Source organism: Larimichthys crocea, chromosome XIV (genome assembly GCF_000972845.2).
Source record: "Larimichthys crocea isolate SSNF chromosome XIV, L_crocea_2.0, whole genome shotgun sequence".
NCBI classification, from domain to species: Eukaryota; Metazoa; Chordata; class Actinopteri; family Sciaenidae; genus Larimichthys; species Larimichthys crocea.
Window position 1 is genome coordinate 4,052,942 of NC_040024.1, and position 24,411 is coordinate 4,077,352.

General features: G+C 42.9%; 2 protein-coding genes across 4 annotated transcripts in view; one reads left to right on the top strand and one right to left on the bottom strand.

Moving 5' to 3' along the window:
• Positions 1–323: 323 nt before the first annotated feature.
• hdlbpb (high density lipoprotein binding protein b) lies at positions 324–15,585 on the bottom strand. Of its 2 annotated transcripts, none has more exons than XM_010737162.3 (28): positions 15,454–15,585; positions 13,434–13,513; positions 12,330–12,431; positions 11,991–12,142; positions 11,602–11,817; positions 9,885–10,091; positions 9,558–9,773; positions 8,252–8,458; positions 8,062–8,169; positions 7,724–7,828; positions 6,975–7,053; positions 6,184–6,323; positions 5,994–6,098; positions 5,768–5,881; positions 5,591–5,677; positions 5,374–5,505; positions 5,018–5,236; positions 4,705–4,926; positions 4,357–4,575; positions 4,100–4,241; positions 3,877–4,004; positions 3,691–3,795; positions 3,443–3,577; positions 3,202–3,345; positions 2,884–3,063; positions 2,681–2,797; positions 2,429–2,587; positions 324–2,282 (listed from the first exon to the last, which is right to left on the bottom strand). In XM_010737162.3, exons 3-28 carry the CDS (start codon positions 12,403–12,405, stop codon positions 2,190–2,192), a joined length of 3,807 nt encoding a protein of 1,268 aa, XP_010735464.3. In that variant the 5' UTR covers positions 12,406–12,431; positions 13,434–13,513; positions 15,454–15,585; the 3' UTR covers positions 324–2,189. The 2 variants fall into 2 exon arrangements, with proteins under 2 accessions (XP_010735464.3, XP_019124368.2); XM_019268823.2 differs by lacking the exon at positions 15,454–15,585 and adding an exon at positions 15,385–15,402.
• Positions 15,586–19,033: 3,448 nt separating this feature from the next.
• Positions 19,034–24,411, top strand: part of arhgef15b (Rho guanine nucleotide exchange factor 15b) — a 19,194-nt gene continuing 13,816 nt past the window's right edge. For both annotated transcript variants that reach the window (XM_027287941.1, XM_027287942.1), the window contains exon 1: positions 19,034–19,403. The gene's annotated coding sequence lies outside the window, so the exon portion shown is untranslated. The remainder of the gene's footprint in view (positions 19,404–24,411) is intronic.

The window sequence follows — 24,411 nt, forward strand, 5'->3', positions numbered from 1 at the left end:
TGTCTTGTGGAGCTACGCTTAGTCCAATCGGTGACCTCAGCGGACGAGATGTTTAAACTTTCGGTTGTATCTCTAAAAAATAGCTTCATAATCTCACAGGTATCTACTGTCTACCCAGAGCGATTAAATGTTTGCCAGAGGTGAAAACATTCAAATTCAATATTCCTTTTTATATACTGGACATTGCCCCCAGCTTGTGCAGAGAGCAGAGCAGCAAACTCTAGAAAATATGGTGTTAAAACAGTGGTTTTGCTCCGGGCTAACATTATATCATTCCGCGCAGACAGTAGGCATCTGTGAGAGCCCAAAAATACATTTAAAAAAAAAATACAACCCACTGCTTCGTTTTTAACTGAAAGGAGTGTACAAAGTGTTGAGGTCAAACCTGGTGGAAAGGAACGACGCGCTTTCAGTGTGTAAAGTTACAAAAAAAAAAACTGCAACAATGTATATGTTGGATCGAGAGATATATATTTTTACCTATATGCAAAGCTAATCACCTTGTGGCTCCAGCTCCATACTAAAATCATACAGACTTGACAGACTGTCATAAAGAAAAGGAAATAAGTGTATTTCTCAAACTGTTTCGACTATTTCTTTAAGACTTCAGGCACAAGGAAGCTTTGATTAAACTGACTGAAAGCTGGGCCAGCTGTACCTTTCAGGACACGTCGCTTTAAATCTCAAAACGAGGGGGCAACAATGGTGTTTGCTACAAAATATCACATGTGAAGAGCTCGTATGGAAGAAAACCAACCTACTGAGTTTTTGCTTTTTTTTTAAGTGGGGGAGGTCAAATTTTCAAATTTTTAAGCAGCATCGTGTGCATGTTGACGGTAAAAATCAAGTCTTAATGACGAGCTGAGAGGGTAAAAACCTCTAAATGAGCTCCCGAGAAGAGAGAGGGAAAAACTGGACAAAGACGATGTAAAAGTTTGGTTCAGCTTCATTCAAATATACATCTTAACTTCCACGCACACGCGCACACATACAGTCTTCCAAATGTGCCAGAAACCAACAACAGAAAGAAATAAATCCCACACAGTTTTAAAAAAATAGCGAAAAGTTCTTTGTACACGTACACATAACAACTGTTAACGTGCCCCCAAACCCCCTCACGCACAGCATTCACACCCAAACATAAGGTTGTAAGCATCAAGCTACAGTGGGTGCTTTTATAAAAACGCATGTTCACAGTAGTTCAAATAAAATGGCTCTTTTTCTTTTTCTTCTTCTCTCGAATAAATAAACAGTTGTGACAAAATGACCTTCATTACAAACAATCGGCGCAGAGCTTCCACATCTTTAGATCCAAACATATTTAAAAGAAAAACCTCCAGTGAGTCGACTACAGCAGCTGTTTTTTTTTTTTTTGCTCGCAGCTCCGACATAAATAAAAAGGGGATCTACAAACACTTGTGGGTGAAAAACCTCTCCTGAACCCACTATCACACACACACACACACACACACACACACACACACACACACATAGAGCTCATCGCCTCACCTGCTGCACCACGTTAGTGACTGGAAAGGTGAGCCAACATGAAGCCTCCTTGTAAAAACCACAGAACCTTAAAAGATGTTTTACAAACTCTTCTTGCACAATAAAACTCCCCTTTCTTTTTTGAGCTTAAAAATCCAAGATTTTAGCTAGAGTTACTTGGATGTGCCATCGCCACCTCCCCCAAAAGCTTCAGGTGTCCCCGAGGATATTTCCCCCAGGCGCTCTCTGACCGCACTTCTCTGAAGAGTTTAGAAACTGATGGACTGCAGTGAGGTTTGATTTCGAAGGAGAAAGTTTGGCAGTCAGAGGGGAGAGAGTTTTTTTGAAATATTTCGGCAAGGGTGGTGCAACAGAGAGGCGGGGACAGCAGAACGATGAAGAGAGCACTCAATGTTCTTTTTTTTTTGTCTCTCGGGGAAGGGAAGGAGGAGGCGGAGATACTACGAGGAAAGACAGGTGTGGAAAAAAATAAAAGAAGGGATAGGTCTCCCAGAATTCATTGTGGCTGGTTGCGGGAGGACGGTACAAGAGGTTTACAGAGAGAGAGACGAAGGGAGGTCACTAACGAGAAGAGGAGGAAGGAGGAAGGCGAGCAGCAATTTGATTAGAGATTCATTTTGTCTCTCATCATCATCTACTTTACAGAAGTTTTTTTTGTGTTTCCCTCGAGATGAGCAGCTTCAGAACTTCTTGGGACCCCAGGCGGACGCTTGCTTCGGGGCTACACCCGTCCCGAATGTAGGGAAATCCTCCGCACTGCTCATGTCAGGAGCCTGGAAGAGACGGAAACGAAATGTTTATCAGTTAGCCAAGCATATATATTCAAATATTTCAACTGATTCAGGTTTGAACAAATCGTACACAATAATTTTATTAACACTGAATCACGATCCCTAAAAAATTCATAAGAGTGTCCAACCTTGTTCCCTGCTGCGTTCCAGGGAGCGTCCCGCACCACAAAGCCCTTAGCCAGAGCCCCGCTGCTATCATCCATTCCTCCTGCTCCGCCTCCCCCTCCGTAACGAGATGGAGGCTTCATGTACGCCGCCAAGGTCTCCGTCTCTGTCACGCTGAGCATCTGAGAGAGGAAAACCAAGATTAAAATGTGACGTGTACAATAAAAACCTCCAAGTATAACAAATGTGTGATTACTGCATCTTTGTGAACTCACATATTCCTCCTCCAGGTTGAGCAGGTGGTCGATGGCGTTGTCGACGGTCTCGGGAAGGCCGGTCACCGTCACCTTGTCGGGCTCGTCGGATCCCGGCTGAGGGAACCGGATATCCACCTGAAGGCATGAACAAGAAACAACATATTAGCTCCTCTGCTTTCATGACACACGCAGAGTGTAAAACTCCCAGACCGACATCTAACCTTGAACTCCTCCATCAGCTTGCGGATGGCCTTGCCGCGGGCTCCGATGATGCGAGCGTGGGTCCTCGGGTCAAGATGAACATCTTGGCTCACCATCTCCTGCAGCTCGGCCACCAGCTGTTGGATGGCCTGACGCGCCTCCTCCACGTTACGTTCGTACCCCGAGATCACGATCAGGTCCTGGGAAGAGTAATACGCAGCAGATACATGACATCAAACAACAGTTGTTATCTGATTGGATAAGAGTCTGGAGCCATGCTGATATTCAGTATAACAGCACTCCCTCTTGTGCGATATCGCTTAGTAACACACACACACCTGCTGCTCGTCTCCTTTGTCGGGGAACTGGATGCTGACATCGTGGTCTTTCCTGATCTGAGAGATGACGGCTCCCTTGCGGCCGATGATCTTAGGATGAAACTTTGGATCTACAGACATGGTTACCTTGAAACTGCGCAGGGCCTGAAAAAAAGAGATGAGGCACCTCAAACACTGAAATATGTGGATATGAACAGCAGAATAAGCTGCCAACATTTTAATAATAAGAAGTCGTGTGTACCCTGTCCTCCTGCTCGGCTTGCAGTTCTTTAACCCTCTCGTGCAGACCAAGTTTGGCTCGCTCCACGTTTGCTTCCAGGCCCGTCACCTTGATCACATCCAGCTGCTTCTCCGGCTGTGGCACCCAGATGTTCACCTGCAAAACAATAATCGAGTACATGATGTATGTAACAGTTTTTATCACGTCACTGTCGCTGCAGTGTGAAAGGTCTCTTGGCCAGAAGATGGCACCAGAGAGTGTGAACTAACCTCGTACTCCTCCATCATCTTCCTGATCCCGCTTCCCTTCTGGCCGATGATGTAGCGATGCAGCTCGTAAGACACTTCGACGTCTTCCGTTATGGGCACCAACGCCTGACGGAGGAAACGAGTTTGTCGTTGAGGAAATGAATGAGGGAGAGGTAGAAAACAAACATGAAGTGAAATGGTGCCTACCAGCAAGGCGGCTTTAGCCAGCTCACACTTCTCTGCACGCCCGCCGATGGTGATGATGTCACACTTGCGAGGGACAAACTCCGCCTCTGGACTGACCTCGCCGTTTTCCTGTGGTGGAGGCTCCTGACCTGCGATTTGACCACAAATAACAGAGTGAAAACCCCGTCTTGAAGTGACTATCACAGTTTTACAGCATTACAACAGCAGGTGTTGTGTTTCAAACCTGCAGCGCTGTCGTCTCTCTCGGGGAACTTAATTTGGACCTCGTGCTCTCTGGTGATGTGCTGGATGCGGCAACCTTTCGGTCCCATGATGGCGCGGTGGTAGCGCTGAGGGATGGCCACCTCCACGCTCACCTGGGACTCCTGCTCGAGGGGAGGAGACAGCTGGGTAACAACAGTACTGACGGCAACAAGGATTCAGGAGGATTACTTTGATAACATGAATTTGAATCTATATTGTTGGTTTATTGTCTCTTACCAGGTCCTCGATGATCTCCTGGATGCGTTTCTTGGCGGCCTCCACACAGTCCTTGGCTCCCTTCAGAGTGACCCGCTGACTGTTGGCTCCCGTACGAGGGAAGCTAACCGCTACGCTGCCGTATTCCTCTGCCAGCTCCCGCAGCACCTGACCTCTCCGACACACAAAGTGACGGTGGTGGCGAACATCGACTACCATGCTGTCCTCCACCACGTCGTCCTGGAGAGGGAAGACAACAGGAATGTAGACAAAGGGGACACCGAAGGCTCAATCAAGTCTCTGCCGTTTGTTTTTAGTTTCATTCATTTAAAAGTTTCATTAATTAAACGCAGCATAGTGATTAATTACCAGGTTTTTGACCAGACTTTCCAGCTCCTTCTGGGCCTGACGAACGGCCTCCTCCTTCCCTACGATCGTGATCAGCTCCTGCTCTGTGTCATCCGGCGACGGGAAGATGATCCGAGCGCCCGTCCTGTCCCGCACGCGGCGAATATTAGCCCCGCCGCGGCCGATCAGGAATTTGTGATACTCCGGTTTCGCCTGAAGCTCGGCTGTGAAGTTGTTGACTTGCTGAAAACGTAAAAAAGGACAGGAAAGAGACGTCAGTGTTTGTGTTCTCTCACTTCCCTCCGTCATCTTCTCTTTATATATCCATCTCCACCTTCTCTTCGGCCAGCTGCAGCAGCTGCTTCTTCGCCTTCTCCACCTCACCGGCGGGCCCTCTGATGATGACCTTGTCCGAGCCGGAGCCTTCGGACGGGAAATGGATGTGGACGCCGCCGCAGTCTTCCATGATGGAGCGCACGAGGCAACCTTTGGAGCCGATCAGAGAGTTGTGCAGCTTGGCAGGGATGGTGACCTCCGTCTCTTTAATGTTGGCCTGGAGGGATGAAGAGAGAAAGGAGAGCCGGGGAGTTATTGATATTTAAAAAGGTATATTACAACAAATATTCATTAGATCTTAAATTTAAAGGATAGAGAGTTTAGAAAGTGGACAAGCAGCCTGACGTCTCTCACCAGTTCTCTCTGGATGGCGAGGATTCGATCTCTGGCCGCCTCACAGTTGCTCTTCTTGCCTGTGATGACGATCATCTCGGAGTTACTGTTCTCTGTCGGCAGGTCGATCTTAGTGTTGGTCTCCTCACGGATCTGTCGGCGGTAACGACACCTGTAATTTCTTTTGTGTCTTTCATATAATGTCACAAGAACATTGCTGCATTTTCACAAGTCTCACCTTTTTGATGTTGGCGCCGCCCTTGCCGATAATGTTTTTGTGAAACTGCTTAAAGATGGGGACGGAGAGCGAGAAGCTGTTCTCAATCTACAAAAAGAAAGAAAGCGGCTGTGAAGTCAGGCGGAGGAGGAGAGGTGGAGATGGATCAGGAGACAAAGATAAAAGGTGGGGTCGTACCAGGTCGGCGATGATTTTCTGGAGGAACTTGGCACATTTCTCCACCTCGTTCTTCGGCCCCCTCAGCTGGACGATGTCACTCTTCTGCGCCGGGTCGGGGAAATTGATAATGACCTGGAAGTGGACGAGATAATACTCTTCAAATTAAATCAGAAGAGGATCAAAACAGATTTACAATGATAAACAGGCGAGATGACGTTTACGAGGGGTCAGGGAGAGCGCTCACCTCAGGGAACTTGTCTCGGACTTCTTTGATCTTTTCTCCCTTCTGGCCGATGATTGTCCGATGGAACTTCTGCTCCACGATCAGATCTTTGGTGCGCTCGTTCTCCTGAAAATGGGCGGAAGAAAAAAAAGCATGTTCAGAGCACCGGCTGCCACAATGAACGATTGAACCGACGCCAACTTTGACTCACCATTCTCTGGACCATCTCGATGAGCTCTCTGCGTGCCAGCTGGACTCCTTTAGGGTCTCCCTCGATCCGGACCAGGCCACTTCGCTCAGAGTCTTGAGGGATTCGTACCGATACTTTGTACTGCTCCTTGATCCGATTAACTGTAAAAGAAAATGTAGATTTTATCTGTCATATGTCAACAACTGTAAAAGAAAATGTAGATTTTATCTGTCATATGTCAACATTTTTTAGGTCTGAACGCTGGCTGTAAATCGTGTCTTTTGTGGTTTTAGGGTATAAAAACATGTCACACCGCTCCAGCATCACAATCAATTTCTCTGCTTCACACTGTGAAAACTGATCACGACCAAGTGACATTAACTGAGGCATGACGGCTGAAATTACAAACTTTTTACAGCTACCTTTCAGGACATTATTACTGCAAACTTAAATGCCTGAAGGTTTTAGTTCATGCCAGACTGCCTATTAAGTCCCACGTAAAAAAAAATAGACACCTCTATAGTCAAAGGCTTCATCTGACTCATTTGTCTGACTCACAGTATGATTATTACAACAGTGTAATATGCAACTAATCCATTTTATTAAAACTGAAACACAGAATTTGATGCAGAAGCAGTGACGAAGATAAAAGTGGTTAACATCACACAGTCAGTGGATCATTTACTCTTAAATTTTAAAAAATAGTCTGTCCCGCTGGCATTTGAACTCCAAACTCCAGCCGTGTTGACGCCCCAGTTTTCTTCTTTGTTTTGTTTTTGTGTCGAGATCAGCAGAACAGAAAGTGTACTCACTGTTGGCTCCGTTCTTTCCGATGAGGTGTCTGTGGAAACGCTGGTCTATGATGACTTCAGTGTAGTCCATCCTCACCAGCTGCACACACACGGGCAGATTTAAGAATCTGTGACTGTATTTGTACCTGCCCATCAAATATTGATCGTTCTCTGTATCCCTCAGAGTGTCATGAGCCTTTTAGGCTTGTTTATTTTACAAATACCTTTTTATGAATGGAATGAAGAGATTAACCCTGACGCGTAGGGCTGCAACTAACGCTTTTAATTATCCATTAATCTGCTTATTGTTTTCTTGATTAATCACATCATGGTTTGGTCTATTAAATGTCAAAAAATGCCAAAGATGACGGCTTCAAAGCAGACACAAAGATAATCTGACGTAGATATCAGTTGTTATTTGATATTTACACCTGATTACTGCCGGGCGCAGCTGTCGTCTCGGAGACTGAAGGGATTAGTGCAGAAGTTTTTGCTTACTTTGAACAATTATCTGATTAATTCATCTGACAATCATTTCGTTAACTAATCATTTTAGCTCTATTTGAGTAAAAATCAAAATATATTAACCTTCCTATAACATGCTGAAGAGAAGACAATTACTGTTATTAAAGTATCAGATCACTTCCTGAGAATGAAACCTTGTTCTGTAAAAACTTTTGAATGAATAGAAAAGTGTTAATGAGATGATCACTGGTGAGAAACGTGTCATATTAACAGCAGAGTGGTACAAGATGTGAATTAGGACTCACCAGGTCCTTGATGATCTCTTGTATCTGGGCCTGAGCCTGTTCCACCTCCTCTGTTGGCCCCTCCAGACTGATGCGCTCCTCGCCGTCCGTAAACTCTATATGAACCTACACGCACACACAAACACACGTGTGTGAATAATCCGATCTAAGTGTGACACAGCTCGATCCCTGTCATAAGTATCCTCTGCTGTGCTGCTGTCACTTGTCAATTTCCCGTCCTTCTTCACCTCCTACAGTCACTCTCTCTTTTACTGCCACACTTATCTTGCTCGTTCGAAGCGTCCTGTCATGTTGTGAGAAGAACAAGAAAAGAAATGTTTGCATCTCCCTCTTCTTACCCGCGGTAGCTGCTGTGTGATCCGCCCGATGTTCTGTCCTTTCTTGCCAATGATGAAGCGATGCAGCCAGGCCGGAGCGGTCACCTCCACCACCATCACGCTCTTCGCCTGCATGGAGACAAAAAGGCTTACAGGTTTTAATCCTGTTTACATTCACGGCCTCACTTTCTACCTTCCCTCTCCTCCTCACCTTTGCGTACACCTGTGTGAGCGCCGGTCCCAGCTTGTCGGGCTCTCCCCTGAGGATGATGGTCTCCGAGCCGGAGTCCAGAGGAGGCATCTCCACCGACACTCCCGTGGCTTCCAAGATCTCCTGCAGGGTGTTGCCCTTTGGACCTATGATGTACTTATGCTGAGACTTCTTCACCTCCACAGAGATGGTGGTGGTCTTCCTCTTCTGCGGGGTGGACGAAGGGGGGAGAAGATTAGAAGTGATGAGCGGAGCGGGATGAGGGGGGGAAAGGCGACGACGGTGAGAGGAAGGGCAGCGGGAGGAAGTGGGGGAAATTGAGGAGCGTGTTGAGGGATGGATGGAAACATGACTGGTGACAGAAAGAGGAACGAAAGACAGGAAACAGGAAGGATAAAGGTTGGAACGAGAAAGGGGGGAAAAGGAGAAAATATATTTTGCCTCATATGTCTGCGCTAAATGACATTAGCATTCTCATCCTGTTGTTCTCCGGTGAAATCCAATTTTCTCTCCACATTATCTGCTATCGCCAGCGCTCATCGAGCACACACATCCAAACGTGCTCTTCCTCTCCGCGTTTCATCCGTCCATCCATCTTTTATAGTATCTTATAAACTTCTGTCACTGCGGCTGAAAACACACACACAGTTCGTCTCGCTGTGTCAGACATCGTTATCGCAGATCAGAGCGAAGCAGAGGGCGACTGCGGTGAAAACAGAGAACCGCAAAAGTTCATATCTGTGTCTGGCCACGAACTAAACCCCCGATCTGCTCGCTCACGGCGACTGAAGGATGGTATGAATTACTGAACACGTTGACAGAATGTCTGAATGAAACAAAGAGCGGGAACGTACACAAACAAGTGAAACTCGTCTCACTTTCATTATCTAGTTTCAATGATCAGCTTGTATTTAGTTCCTTGATGATCATGTTGATATTTGTTTGTTTTTAAATTAGAATTCTTTGAAATGTTGATGAAAGACAAAAACTGATAAAAAATTAAATATTTTCGCACTTAAGCCCTGAAAATACAAGATTTAGACAAGAAATAAAGAAATATATGATATTAAAGACATAAAAAAAGGGCAGTTCACAGTAGAGATAGAGGCAAACATGATGAAAGAGAGTGTGCCATGAAACGCTCGGTTATACGATATGTGTCTTTACAGTCAAACAAATGCAGTTCAATTAGAAACAAATTGAAAAAAAAGCTTTATTATTTAAGCCACTAATCACTTTAGACTCAATCAGGAGTAAGTTGGTTAGTCAGAACGAGGCTGGAAAAACGCTCGAGAACAAAACGAACCTTGTCGTCGTAGATGCTCCGGATGCGGCTGAGTGCCAGGGCGACGGCCTCCTTCTCGCCGGTGATGACGATCTCGTCCTTGGGCAGGCTCGGCGGCGGGATGCTGATGCGAGCGCCCGTCTCCTGGCTCAGCTCCTGCACCAGGCGGTTGTGGGCGCCGGCAATGAACGGGTGGAAGGCCTTCTCCAAGGACAGACGCTCCACTGCACGTTTATCCTGGTGAGCGAGGAGGAGGAGGAGGAGGAGTCGATCAAATAACAGAAAATCTAAATAGTGATTCTCCAAGATGTTGAAGACGACTGCCATGAGTAGAGCCCCGAGGCTAACCTGTTCAGCAGAGATCAGAAGTATTTCGTGGCGGGCCTTTTCGATGCCCTCCTTGGTGCCGGTGATGCGGATGTTGGCGCTCGGGTCGTCGGGACGTGGAATAGCGATCTTGGTGGCAGTCTTCAGCTCCAGCTCCTGCAGCTTCTCACCGTTCTTGCCGATGACGAAGCGATGGTGCTCCTTGGGGATGGCGACCGTAGCCGAGGCCTGGGCGAATAAAGTGAATTAGACGGCAGATAAATGGAGATAAATGATAGGAGCGGGGCACATTATCATGCCTGAAATGATTTCATTAGCATTGTATAGATCTCTCTTAGGGGTTATTATTCGGACATATCCATTGACTGTTGACAGCGCAACTTCAGTTTCCACATTTGTATATTAGAAACGGGAATATTACATTTCTACTTTACCAAGGACAGTAATTAAATAAAACTTGACAGAAACTATAAAATATGCAAGTTCCCAGCAGGTAAACAACAACAAAAGCATTCGACCTTGCCAAGAGGACAGAGTGTTTTCTGCACCGTTATATCAATAACTGCAGCTCAGCTAAACAGGTTGGACCTCGGTGCACAAACTGAAGTGGAAATCAGCATGTTTGCCGCTGGAGCTCAGAGAGGAGAGAGGCCGTCTCCTCGGGGAGCTGACGGTCATTTTTCAGCGGCCTCCGCACACAACAAGAGCTGCAGCCGGAAACTAACCATTCCTGCGTTCGCTTCGGATTGAGTGATCTTGTAAAATAAAACCACGGTGATATAACTCTGGGAAAAAAAAAAACAGCCAAATACCAATAAAAGTAACAGATAGTCTCATAAAAACTTCTCTGGTCCCATTCATCAGTTTTAAGTGGTGAGTCTTTGTTCTACCTCAAAGAAGCATCTGTTACTCTCTAGTACTCACTATCAAAGCAAAAAAAACATTTATTTTTCAACATTTCCGTCACTTAAAAATAGACTTCGTTCCAATTACAGGAATCTGTAATTCTACACCGGCACACGCTGCATATGCATCAATATTATCACACAATGTATCAAGATGAACAAGGCATTTTTAAATGAAGACCAGGACACAGGACTGGATCTAAGCGCCGGGAACGTAAGATCTCTTCACAATAAGATTCAGGAGCTAACGGGCACTAACAAGACTCACAGAGCGAGTGTGGAGGTAACTCAGCTTTCAACTTGTGAGGGCAGACGGCTGAAGACAGACAGGAGAGCATGGAGAGAAGGGGAAGGAGGCACTGCAAAGGAGTTGAAACCAGGTTGCTGCAGGAAGGACTCAGCCTTTTGTACGAGGGGGACACACTCTTAGCAGTTGAGCCACCAAGGCGAGTATTTTCTCAGCTGCTGTGAATTTCCCTGGTGTGGAATCAATAACGTCTATCTTATCTTGTCTTATTTTGTCTACTGAAATTTAACTTTAATTCACAACGATAGTCTTCACTCGTCTTGCTTCTTATTACGATGTTTAGAACTTTCATTACTGATTATCTGAGCATGTTTTATTGTTGTTTTTTACCTACTTCTGTCATGTTTTAGTGTTACTTTTGTTATGATGTCAACACAGGGAGCGACCTTGGTTCTTAAAATGTTTCTCTAAGCAGAAATAAAAGGTTACATATGCTGCTTAACCTTTACATAGCAAGAAAAAAAAGAAAGAAAACACCTGCTGTGCACTCAGCGTCCGACGACCTGATGCGACTCCGGTGATTTACCTGCGTCTGCAGACGAGCTACGATTTCCTTTCGAGCCTTCATGACGGAGTCCAGTTTGCCGGTGACCATGATGGACAGGCCCTGGTCTTTGGCCAGAGACAGCTCAATGTGGGCGCCGGTCCGCTGCATGATGTCCAAGCACACTTTGGCCTCCTCGCCCTCCCCGAACTGGCTGTTGTCCTTGTAGCGACGCTCCTCCAGGGGCACGTGGAACACCTGCGCACGGAGCGGGTTACAGAGGAGGGTCAGATTTCACACGACGCGTCTCTTTTTTTTTTGCTTGTGTTACTGTAACAGGTGCGTCTTATTGACCAGCTCTACTGCGGTTAATGTTATTACAGTCAGAGAAATATCCTGAGCGTTTTTAAGTATGTGGCTGCCTGACCGACCTGGGTGATGACCGAGGCTTTGATGGGCCTGATCTTGCTCCCCCACGCTGACGCCGGCTCCCCGGCCTTTTCCCCCGGAGTCCCCTTCTCCGGCAATGGAGGGAAGGCCTCCAGGTAGGTGGGGATGTAGGCCTCATCCTCCGGGACACAGCCTGGCTCGGAGAGACGGAGGTAAATAAGGCGAGGACGAAGGTAAGGTATATGTATAGAGGAGGGTTAGAAAGCAGAGCAACGTTTAGCTGATCTCTTGGGCTTATAAGTAGCTAACTAGCTCAGGCTGCTGGTGTGAAACCCGTTTAACGAGAGTCAACAGGTAAGTAGATGACCGGCGGACATTACCTGTAATCTCCTGGTCCTTGAGGCCACTGCGATGCTCCGCAAAGCTCTCCGGGGTCAACACAGCCACTGAGCTCATGGTTTAAGAGTTATTCCGCTATTCCACTAAGACAGAGAGCAAAAACAAAGAAGAAATCTATAAAAGGAAGAGGAAACTAGAGGGCGAATTCATAAACTACTAACTGCATGATCTAACAGGAAAATACAGAAGCCTGCCTCAAAGTGTCTCTCGCCTCTTGTATTTGTTCTTCTTCCCTCCCTCGATTGCACCGGTGTGTGTGTTCTAGGATAGCTCTCCACGAGTCCCAGAAGATTGAGGCCGCCTCTGTGGCATTGCTACACTGCACCAACGCTGCATGTTACACCTGAGATGCTCCAATTAACACTTTTACAAGCCTCAGACAAACACGCGGTGCCTCAAAGCCCCCTAAGGACAGGGTTATCACAAGTCATAGAAGAGCCGAGCTGGACTAAAAACAACTCCTGCTGACATTCCTTGTGATGCAGAATCACAGGATCCGTGTCGGGATCTTCCCTGAGCATTTAAGAAACCTGAAGTGCTTCTTCTGAATGTGTACGCCTTGTGAACGCAGAGACAATCCTGTGATTTGGGGAGGAAATTGCATTTCTAATAGCTGTAAACTGCTGGTGCAGCAGTAAAATAAAAAAATCATTAAAAGCAGACGTTTACGAGAATGTCATAAAAATCGCTCTCTAATTAAAAGCTGGTGGAGGGAACAGGTTTCCTTTTCTTCTTTTTTTTACCTTCAAGATGTTACAAACGCAGGTTGAGCGGTCTAGGATTATGGGAATCACTCGTTTTGTGTCTTTGATGTCTCATAAAACAGGCATGTAAATCTATCCCCGCACCGTGTGGCGCTTCCGGCCGAGCACAACAGTGACTTTGTGTCATTATCTCAGATCTGCGAAAATGTTCCAGCAGGATTGTTTCTCCTGAAAATGTCATTACGTGTTCCCAGTGTGCGTGTATTCAAATCATAGCTGCTCCAGCTGGTTAAAGAGATGCAAAGAGATGCATCGGAGTTGAGAGCAGCAGAAGTAGCTTAGACTGTAACTGTGTCGTACGAAAGCAGAGCCCGGGCTTACCTGCAAAAGGTCAATTGCCAGAGAGTCCGTCCAGTTAGCGGCTACCGTAGGCGCTTCAGTGTGAGTGTGTGTTTCAGCTCCTGGGTGGAAATAAAAAAAGAAAGAATGTGAACACTGTAAATCAAAAAGCTCTACAGCACGGAGGCTGGGTTAACACTGTAAACACCCACACTGCACTGCACCTTATACTGTCTGGATGTGATTCACTCTCCTCCTTTTCTCTCTTTCTCATCCCCTCCCCTCTGCACATCTCTCTGCCCATCGTCCCTCCTTTTTTTGATATAGTTTCACAAATTCATGTGTATATATTACAAAAAACAAGGAGTTCAACCCGTGGGGGGAAATAAGTGTTAATAACTGGTGCTGTGCCAGGTGAAGGTTGGTCAGCTTCGTTTGAAATTCTAGTGGCGATCCAGAGGTTTTCAAATATGAAGGAAATGTGATAAAAAACGTCCTCGTGTGAGAGCATCATACAACTTCAGCAGCAAAGAGCTGGAACAAGCTGATATTTCCATTTGAAGCTACTTTTTTTTTTTTTTTAAACACGTCTATCTGCGTGTGTTTGACAGTAATAACCACTCTGCAGACTAAAGCTGTAATGAGCTTAGAGAATATGATGCATTGGCTGCAGATTAAAAAAATCTCTATAGCAAATAAGAGTGGCTTAAATTAGCTCCAACTAAACTGAAAAACCCAAAACAATACAGAATCAGAAATACTTTAAAAATCCCAGGGGGGGAATTATTTTTGTTACATACTCCAGGTACAAAAACAACACATGTAAACAAGTAACCATCTATTAAGAACAATATATATATATATATAAATATATATATATATAATATATATATATATATATAAAACGCTAACTAAAATCATTGAAACCGATTCCATTAGATCCGGGACTCAAACTTGAATTTAACTCAGAGTTCCAGGAAATTTATTGACATAGCTTTTACTGTTTCAGGAAAAAATGCATCGCACTAAATGGATATCAGAAACGATGACCTGTTTACCTTTTTGAGAAGCTTACATATGTTGTAAGAAATAGATACGACACCTTTTTAAGGATCTGGCAACCTTTTATTGAGTATATTGGAACATCGCCTGACTGTCTGTAAACCTTGAACTGGTTCAATATAAACTGATAATAACATCCAGGTGTTATTATTATTATTATTATTATTATTATATTACTAGTATTTATTTGTCTGTTACTATCTATGTTACTTTGTCTGTGGGGATGAGTTGTACTGTTCTATAAGTGAAAACTTCAAAATAAAGTATCCAATACACATATATAAATAAATGTATATAAAATATCAAGTTTACAGTTAAATAATGTGCAACAAAGTCAGTCAGATGCTACTTGGATTAATGCAGCCCTGCTAATTAATGCCATTATAACATTTTTTAAATTGTATTATTTGATTACATTAAGTAATTAAGCTTCTTCTTCTGCTGTCACTGCCTCCCCCCCTTTGTGGATCACCTGCCACCACAGTGTAGCAGACAAAGGACGCTCGGCTCTCTGTAACGCAGGTTTTTGAGGCCAATTAACAGCGGCTCCGTCTGTAATTAACGCTTTATTATGAAGGCGCGGACACAGACGGTGTAATTAATCCTAACGGTTAATCTCCGTCTCCAAGCCGACCGAGCCGTTACCGTTAGCCGCGGAGGATGCGCTGCATGGCTGGGTTAGCGCCACCAGAGCTAAAGCGCTAACAAACAGTTAGTCAGCCCGGTTTGGTTGAGCTATAAACACACGTCGCCGTGGCTCCGACCTGATTAGGCGCAAGGACTTTCTGATAATCGGCTAAAAAAAACAACACAAGCCACAGGCGGGACAGATAACCGAGCTCCAGCGTCGCTAGCTCCCGGGGAGCTAACCTGCTGCTAACGCCGCTTTAGCTGCTACAGCCGAGCCGGCTTCACACACACACACACACACCTTTAAAAAAAGGCTCTTACTCCATCCACGGGGTTCAAACAGAAAGCGAAAAACGACAGAAAGCCTCACCTTACAGAGAGAAAACGTAGCAGAGGGTGTATGTCTGACAGGTGATGGTGTAAACACAGATGTGATTGGTCCGGGAGCATTTCCTCTCTGCCCGGGCGGAGCGATACACAATGCGTGCGCTGCGACTCACAGAGTATAAAGGGAAAAATGCCGCAGTATCTTTGCGCAACGGGAGCATCCAACTTAAATAGACCCCGCGTTGGATTTTTAGTCTCACTTCACTTCACCGTGCGTGTTTTGTTTTTTTTTATATCGAGTAGTAAAATAAGTCATATTTTGGTGTCCTGGTTGTTAATCGATAAGTGGAATTATTTCAGCGTAACGGTCTCACGTACATCAAACTGACCGGGTCTACTTCTCATTCATAATGGCCTGCGTGCTCCACAGCAACTTTGACTGAAGTTCAACATCTCCATGAATGGTAAATTATAAACTATATAAATAAAATTACTATTACTACTACTAATAATCCTCACTACAATAATATATGAAATAGTAATTAAAATGTGACTTTCTAAGTCATATTTTGTTTTAGATAGATAGATAGATAGATAGATAGATAGATAGATAGATAGATAGATAGATAGATAGATAGATAGATAGATAGATAGATAGATAGATAGATATACTTTATTTAAATTACAGTGCAGCAGCAGCGCAGCATTACACACAGTGACAATAGACAACATAAGAATAAAAATATAAATAACAAACTATACATGATAAAATATCAAAATAGCAATAGTAAATGAAATATATTGTACAAAAGTATATACAGCAAATTGGGAGTGTTGATTTAGTGCAAAGTAAGGAAGAAGAAATGCGCAGTGACTGTGAATTATGACCTGAGTTGTTTTTTGTTTGTTTGTTTTTTTGCTGTTATTATACAGTGTAATGGCATGTGGCAGGAAAGATTTCCTCTATTTCTATTATACTAAGTCAAATTATAGACACTCTAAAGATCTTTAGTTGCAAAATTAAAATTAGTAGGTAAACATTTGGTCTTACAAAGTAAAATGATGAGTTACTAAATAGAAGTTGTGATTTAGGAGCTCTGTGTACAGAATAAATGAAATATAATATATAACTGTATAGTGACACTTGCACTTTCTGTGTGGATTTTGCATGTTCTCACTGTGTCTGCGTGGGTTCTCTCCAAGTACTCCAGCTTTCTCCCAACAAAGAAATGCACTTAATACGTTAACTGGTAACTCTAAATTGGCCGTAGGTGTGTATGTGAGTGTGAATAGTTGTTTGTCTGATTGTGCCCTGTGAAGTCAGTTGTCATGGGTCTCAAGGTTGGAAGCTCGGATCCATCTTTACATGTGAGAAGGGTGGACAAAGATACAGCTCCCTTACTGCCTCTTTTATAAAAAGTTTTTTGCTATTTCATGTGGTGGCCTCTTCTCCATAACCTAAAACTGAGCCTATTAGGCTTGTTTGCAGACAGACAATAATCATCCTACAGGTCATAGGTCACATGGTTCACCTGGAGTGCACATCCGATATTAGGAGAAAAACAGTCTAACATTATATATACAAAAGAAGAAAATGTGCATTGTGCAATCGTAGTCAGTGAATTAAATGAAAATGTGATACTGAAAGTCAAGATTATTAAATCAAATATTAAATAGTAGAACTTTTTTTTATAAAATGTTCATGGTAGAAAAGTCAAACAATGTTGTAAATATTCCATTTAATACTAGTATCTTTCATGTCTTAATATTTATTTATTTATCCTGGTACAGATGAGCTTCTATAAGCTATTGATTTGCTGACTTTTCTTGGACTTTCTTGTATGGTAGACAAAACAATAAAACATTTGAAAATAAACTCAGAATTTAACGTCATGTCTGTTCCAAACTAAGGCACTAGGTGGAAGAAGGATACAAAATGAACAAATACAGAGGTGAAGGGAGGGACGTATGCAGTGGCCAAGCACCTCCCTCTGAGCACCTGTTATCTAATTTACAATAAGAGTTGTTTACATGTGATTTCCATTTACAGGCAGGGGTCACCATGGTAATATATTATGTCATGAATCAATAATATTTATCTAAATTTGAATTTACTGTAAGTAACAAACAGATATAACATAACACATTTAATACCCGTGTAACACCAACCATACAATAAAATAAAACATATTTAGAGGTTTGTTAGAGAGTGAACGACCAAAGATGCGGCAAGTTTACACTAAACAGGCAGGAAGTGCTCTAATTGTGAAATTTTGGATTTCAAAATAAAAGTACTAAAACGAAACGACTTAACCTTAAATCTTCATAGCAAGATTGCTGGTTCATAATATAGGATACATTATCATACAAGAGTAAAATGGTAACTAAAACAAATGACATATAGATTAGTTTATTTTTGAATTTTACACAATTTAATGTTTTCAGTCCTGAATTCTGATGACTTGATTAAATTGTGAATCTCATGGAAATTACATTAAAATTCCTATGTGTGAGTAAATCTCTATCACACAGGCTCCCCTTAAATGAGCATCAACACATACAACACATTTACAGTATCAATGACAATGACAGTATAAAGCATTGACAGAACAAGAATGATGTCAACCACAGGTTTCTGCAGTGCAGTTTTGTAGCTGAAAATATGCGGCGCTGGGTGCCAATGCTTTTTTAGCAGTCAGTCCTAAAATTGGCAAAGACGTGGATCATCGGGTTAGCTGGATGACCCCTGGGTGCTCTGATAAGCCATCTGTAATGGCACCTACTTGTCAATCAAAGCAACCACGCTCTTAATTCTGCATAACTTTAATATCATTTGATTGGGTGAGGTATATATAAATATAAATGAGTAGTTTAGCTATAGAGACTAAAACCATTGCCTGAACCAGGCTGTAAACAGACTGACTCACTTCTGTAGCCAGCCTCAAGTGGCCTGCTTGAGGAATTACACTTGAAACACTTGAAAGGGTCTAGAGTCAGTATATAGTTTGTCTGTCCTGGGCTACAGTAGAAACACAGTGTTTCAAGATCAGAAATCAGAAATCAGAAATACTTTATTAATCCCCACAGGGAAATAGTGTTTGTTACAGCAGCTCCCAAATGGTAAGTTAGATAGTAAGTAATAACAAGAAAAAAACAAACAAACATTTGAACATAACATAACACAACATCCCAAGAAAAATTTTACCACTATACACCTATAAGATATAAACTTTAACATTATATACACAGGGTATAAATAACAGTTAAATAAAACCAAAAACAGTAGGATAAAAGCCAAGTAACAATAAACTATGATATATAAATCTAAAACCTTATAAAAGAATTCAGTGTTTGAGAGACTGTACAGAGAATAGACACTTGTTTGTTTGATTGTTTAAAGTGCAGCATGAGAAAATTGCACTTATAAAGAAGAATTGTTAAGCAACAAAAACTAAAGGATTCTTATTTTCAGGTGATCACACATGCATGAAAACATAGTTATGAATATTACATTCCGTGTCTGTCTTATTCTGAAAATAAAGGCCTCAAATCTTACACTGCACCTTTAACATCCAGAAAAGCTGCATTTTTACACCTAGTTTAAATCGAGCTTTTATTTTGAAATCCCTCCCCGGATGCCCATAAGCACTCCTGTGTGTGACTTCAGGGGGTGTTGTTACACTCCTTTACACTCCGTCCTCTCCTCTCACACATGCTGCTGCTGCTGGTAACAAAGGAGACAACAACAGAGGGATGGTGTGTGTGCGCTCAGACAACAAGCTTGTCACAGACACAAGAAGTTAAACTGAACCGGTTTTATTTTTTAAATTTGAACCAACGGTTAATTTAACGACCGTTATGTTCAAACCTCCGCGAGACGACCAGTTAAGTTTAAAGTAACGTAGCTGCTGCGTCCCGGGGCCGATTTCAACCTGAAGCCTGGAGATAAATATGTTGGACTGCCAACACTACAGACATGTCTGAATAACAACGGTGAGTTATTTTTCTTTTTTATTTAAACGTTTTTAAGTGAGATCAGTCCGTTACTGGTGGTGTAGCGGGTGGGGTTTGGTTGACTGTGCCCGTGTAGGCACCTGTTCCCTCCGGGTAAAACCGCTGTAACACTCCGCTGTGGTTTGTGTTAGATAATAATGTCTTAAATAATCAATATTATTACTAATTAATATCTTTATAGTTGCATATCTTGACATATATTCGCATTTTGTTGATGTAGGTGGGGTAGCAGAAGGAGACTAAACCATAAAATAGGCGTTTAATTGATTTTTTTTTACATTTTAATTCATTTTTATGTTGATTTAAACACATAAAATGGACACCGAGCAGGCTAGACCACTACTGGCATCTTTATGGTGTCTTCAGCTCCTTTATAAGACCTAACCAGTGTATTTCTAATTACATATTTAAGGATCACACAGGTCAACAGATCTGTATTTATTTATATATTTATGTCCTGTCCTGTATTCCCACGCCTTGTGTGTGTGTGTGTGTGTGTGTGTTTTCCTTTCCGACACACCTTTTCCGCCACCCTCTTCCTGTCCAACGTGGAGCCTCCATCCAGACACATCACATCTATTATAATGGTAGCTCTCTCTTAAAGCCCCCTTACCCCCATTTTATATACACACACTGACCCATTAGGCTCCTAGAGCAGATGGCTTACTGTACACACACACACACACACATAGAGAGAGAGAGTGTATTGTGTTAATGGACACCCTCTTTAAATGATCACACCATATCTGCTATGTATTGGGACAAATACCTTTATTGAAAATGAACGTCTGGCCCACTGACCCAGTCTGAGTGTGTGTGTCTAGGATCCAGAAGACTGGATGGATGTTGCTATTGAACAAACCAGGTCAATAAAGCAAAGGGAGACAAAAGGCGAAGTGAAGTCTATAGGTGCATTAACTCACAATTAGACTAGTGTCGAGATGAGTGCTTTGTGAGTGAACACACCCTCCTATCTGAGGTTTGTGTGTCACCCTGTGGACAATGATAATAGCCAGAAGGCCGAAGCTGAAACCTGGAAAGACCTACTTTACACCCACACACACACATAAACATTGGTAGTGTAATTATACAACAAGCACACAGTCGTTTCTTTACTCTGAATGTTGTAAATCGAGAAACTGAAGCAGAGAACATGAAAGCATGTAAAGGGTGATGGAAATCATTTTTTAATTAACTTCTTAAAGGCTTCCCTCCGCTGTGATGTTATAATCATTAAACGTATGTCAGTTTTTTTCCCATCCAACAGCCCAGCAACATTTTTCTCATCAGCCTGAAACATGAAACGCTGTCTGTCTCTTTTATTACAAGCTCACTCACTGTGCAGCACGCACACACACCCCGTTTGAACTGGTCCGACGAGCTGGTGCACTTTCTCAGAAACAAACACGTTACGTTGGTATTGACTTTAGTGAGCTCTTAGTTAACAGACCCAAAAAGTAGATTGTATTGTGGGCAAGTTTTCCTCACTCGAACCGAGGGTCTAAGGACAGAGGGTGTCACTCCCTGTTACAGATTGTAAAGCCCTCTGAGGCAAATGTATTTTGTGATTTTGGGCTATACAAATAAAATTTGATTTGGGATTTCTTTGTCATGACTAAAACAGCTTTGAATCCTTTACAAAGCAGTACAACACTTTGAAATCAGTGTCCAGTTATTAAATGATGCTCTTGTTTAAAGTTAGGGCTCTTGCAAGAGACAGATTTTAAAAAAATATATAAATAAAAGTCAGAATCTGTACATCAGAGCCCGAGATGACCTGACCTGACTACATTTCCCATCATGCAATCAAATACTGTCTTATTTTCTTTATACTCCTTGCAGAACCACAGACAACATTAAACTCCTGTTTTCCCCATTGACATTATAAAGACTGGAAGGTGTATGCATGACGTCACCCACAGGTTTCTAAGAAGTTACTTACCTGTCAATCAAAGCGTCCATGCTTTTAATTATTCATAACTTTAAGCCTTAATATAATTTTAACAGGTGAGTTATAAAAAAATTCAGACTCGGTACAGTTGTCATGAACGGGGAAATTATCTATAGAGACCAAATTTCTTGTACCAGGCTGTAAACATGTTTATTTCTGCTGTGAAGTTGGACATTTTAACATGGGGACTTATGGAGACTGACTTGTCCTGAAGCCAGCCTCAAGTGGACGTTTGAGGAACTGCAGTTTTTTTGGCTATTGCACATTGACTTCACTTGGTTTTGCCAAGATAAATAATGCTCCTCGTGCCCTTTTATCAGGCTGCAGTTTCATGTTTTTCCGTATCAGCAGCTGCTGCTGAATCAGACCGCACCTAGCAAATATTTTCTTTAGGGATTTAATCTGTTTATCCAAAACCCAGAGATATTAAATGTTCAGCAATATATGAGGATATTAAATGTTCAGCAATATATACCCAGGAAAGCAGTTTAATTCTGGAATCAACTAAAGGCAAACCACTGATTGTTGTAGGCATTACTACTGAAAAATTAGTGTAACAGTAATCCACCAAGAGAATCATTAACCCAATTAATTCAACAAATGATTTCCGGCCATTCATCAGCACATCGCTGTTGAGTATTTCAGTCTGGCCATCAGTGGTGCTGCTATGTGGCTAAAATATCACGATACTTGGGTTCATATGACTGCCAGCTGCTTATTATCGGTGTCTGTGACAGGCATCTGTCTGCCTTTTAAATAATGCTACTAAACGATTCTATCTATTAATTAAAAAGCACATCACCACACTAATTCCTTATTAAGTTAATTAAGTTCTCCTCAAGCAACTGCTGCTAAGAAGAAGTCACATAAGCCGTGCAGAGACATTTTCATGCATGACTCAGGGATGACTAACCCTCGTTCGGTTTGGTGTTGCATCAGCTGTTGCACACACATCAAAAAAAATACACGGCGAGAAGAATCTGCAGCGCGGACATTTGGTTTCCCCAGGATGGAAATGAATTTCACTTTGTGTCGTCATGTTTCTTTTTATAGACGGCCAAAGAAGCTGAGGAAGTGCCACGTTTGACTGCTTCATTTGAATACAGAAGATATACAGTATCACTGTTGGGAGGATCAGTGTTTGTGCATCTGTGATTTTCTTTGCAGTGCGTACGTTGCAACTTGGGGTCAAATATTTTGAAAGCCTTGACATTTATGCAAAGATCGCAGAAAATGTTGGAGAACAAGAAAATATTCAAGGGGTGTACAAATATTTTTAGAGCACCGTAGGTGAAAGATTACAGAGAGCCTGAAGCTCTTTAACCTGCCAGGCAACAGTGGACAGGGAGGAGTGATTATAAATGTATATTTGTATTGAAACAGTGGTTAACTATTAATTGAATGACACCGCTGTGACATGAATCATATGCCTGTCTGCTGCACTGAAAAAGAGAACTGCATTAATTGACTGTCTGAGAAGATCAGTGTAATAAAGTCAAACCGAGACCGGAGATCCCTTAAACCATCGCTATAGTCCGGCTCGCTCTCTGGAAAACTTCCAGTAGTCTGACTCTTACTTCATCACTTCTTTCTTTGTCGGCTCTGATACTGATGCCAGCCACGGAGCAGTAACGAAATAAACACATCATGCCTGTTAACTGGCAGTCATTAATAAATGTATTTCAGAAAGCTGTATTGAGGAAGTTTGCATGTAAAAAGCACCTGTAGCCGTACTTCCTTTTGCATACGTGTTATCATTGTTTTAATTGTGGGGTTGTGCTCCTTACAGTGCAAAGTTCATACTCTCTGAGGCCTCCTACTGCAGGGGATTTCTAACGTGGAGCTCAAAGTCCAAACACTGTAATGGAAAATACTGAATTACGCAGCGTTTTGTTGCCTTAAGTAAATGTTTCTTTCAGCCGCAGAGAATGACTTATTACAGTGAATCATTTTCTTTTTTAAGGGGTCACAACCAAAAAGGTTGAGAACCACTAACCACTGTGTAATCGCAACGTCCCAAGTTTGAATCTGATCAGAGATTCCCCTGGAAAAAGACTTGTGGGCCCTTATCACATCCTTATCATAGAGAGCAAGATATTGTTAAGTCAGTATCCATGACGTCACCCAAAGGTTTCTGAAGAACCGTGGTCCTGCCTCTGCCGTCACCTGGCTATCTAAATTGGCAAAGATGTGGAGTCATAAAATATGCATAGATACCAGTAATAAAAAAAACGTTCAACCATGACAGTACAAGCATTTGTTATAAGCTCCAGAGCTTAATGTGACAAATCGTCTAAGTGATCACCTGGTCACCTGAGTCAAGTTTGGGTGGGGCTGAAGCTACAAGTTGAAAAATGAAAGAATAATTTCCTTTTCTGAGTCATGTAGACGCCCATTTGACAGTACAAATAACAATCCTCTGGTCGGTCCGGTATTGAACTTACTTTCTCTTTTCTTTTACTCATCAGGTGATGATGAGATTCTCCATTGACCCTTGCCTTCAAGGCCTGACCCTCGATTGTCAGGGCTGAGAGTGAAACACGCCCTAAAAAGAAATCCAGCTACCATGTCTGTTCACGGAAGCACCCCAACGGGCCACATCGCCTTTGCCCCTAAACCTGAGGCCAACAACCGAGACCGGAGATCCCTCAAAACCGGCAGCACAATCCAACTCCCCTCCCCTGGCACACTCGAGCAGCAATACAAGCTTTCTGAGGGAAGGTGAAGAGGTGTGAACCAGTTTAGCAAACAGGAATCTGAGCAGAGCGAGCCGGGGAACAACTCACTAATGGCCATGCAGAAGTCAAGCCGTTGAAACGTTCAAACGGCCGCCTACGGTAAAACCATAACCGGGCCGTGCAAGTCTGCCGCTTAAGCTGGGGAGAGAGCAGGCGCCTCCACTGCCTGCGAAGAGGAGCCGAAAGCCCAAAGGAGAGGGGAGAGGAGGGGGACAGCGTCAGCGTGGAAGGAGGTCGATCAGGTACAGTGGATTTTTACTTGATTTTATATTTTACTTTTAAATATATTTCATATATA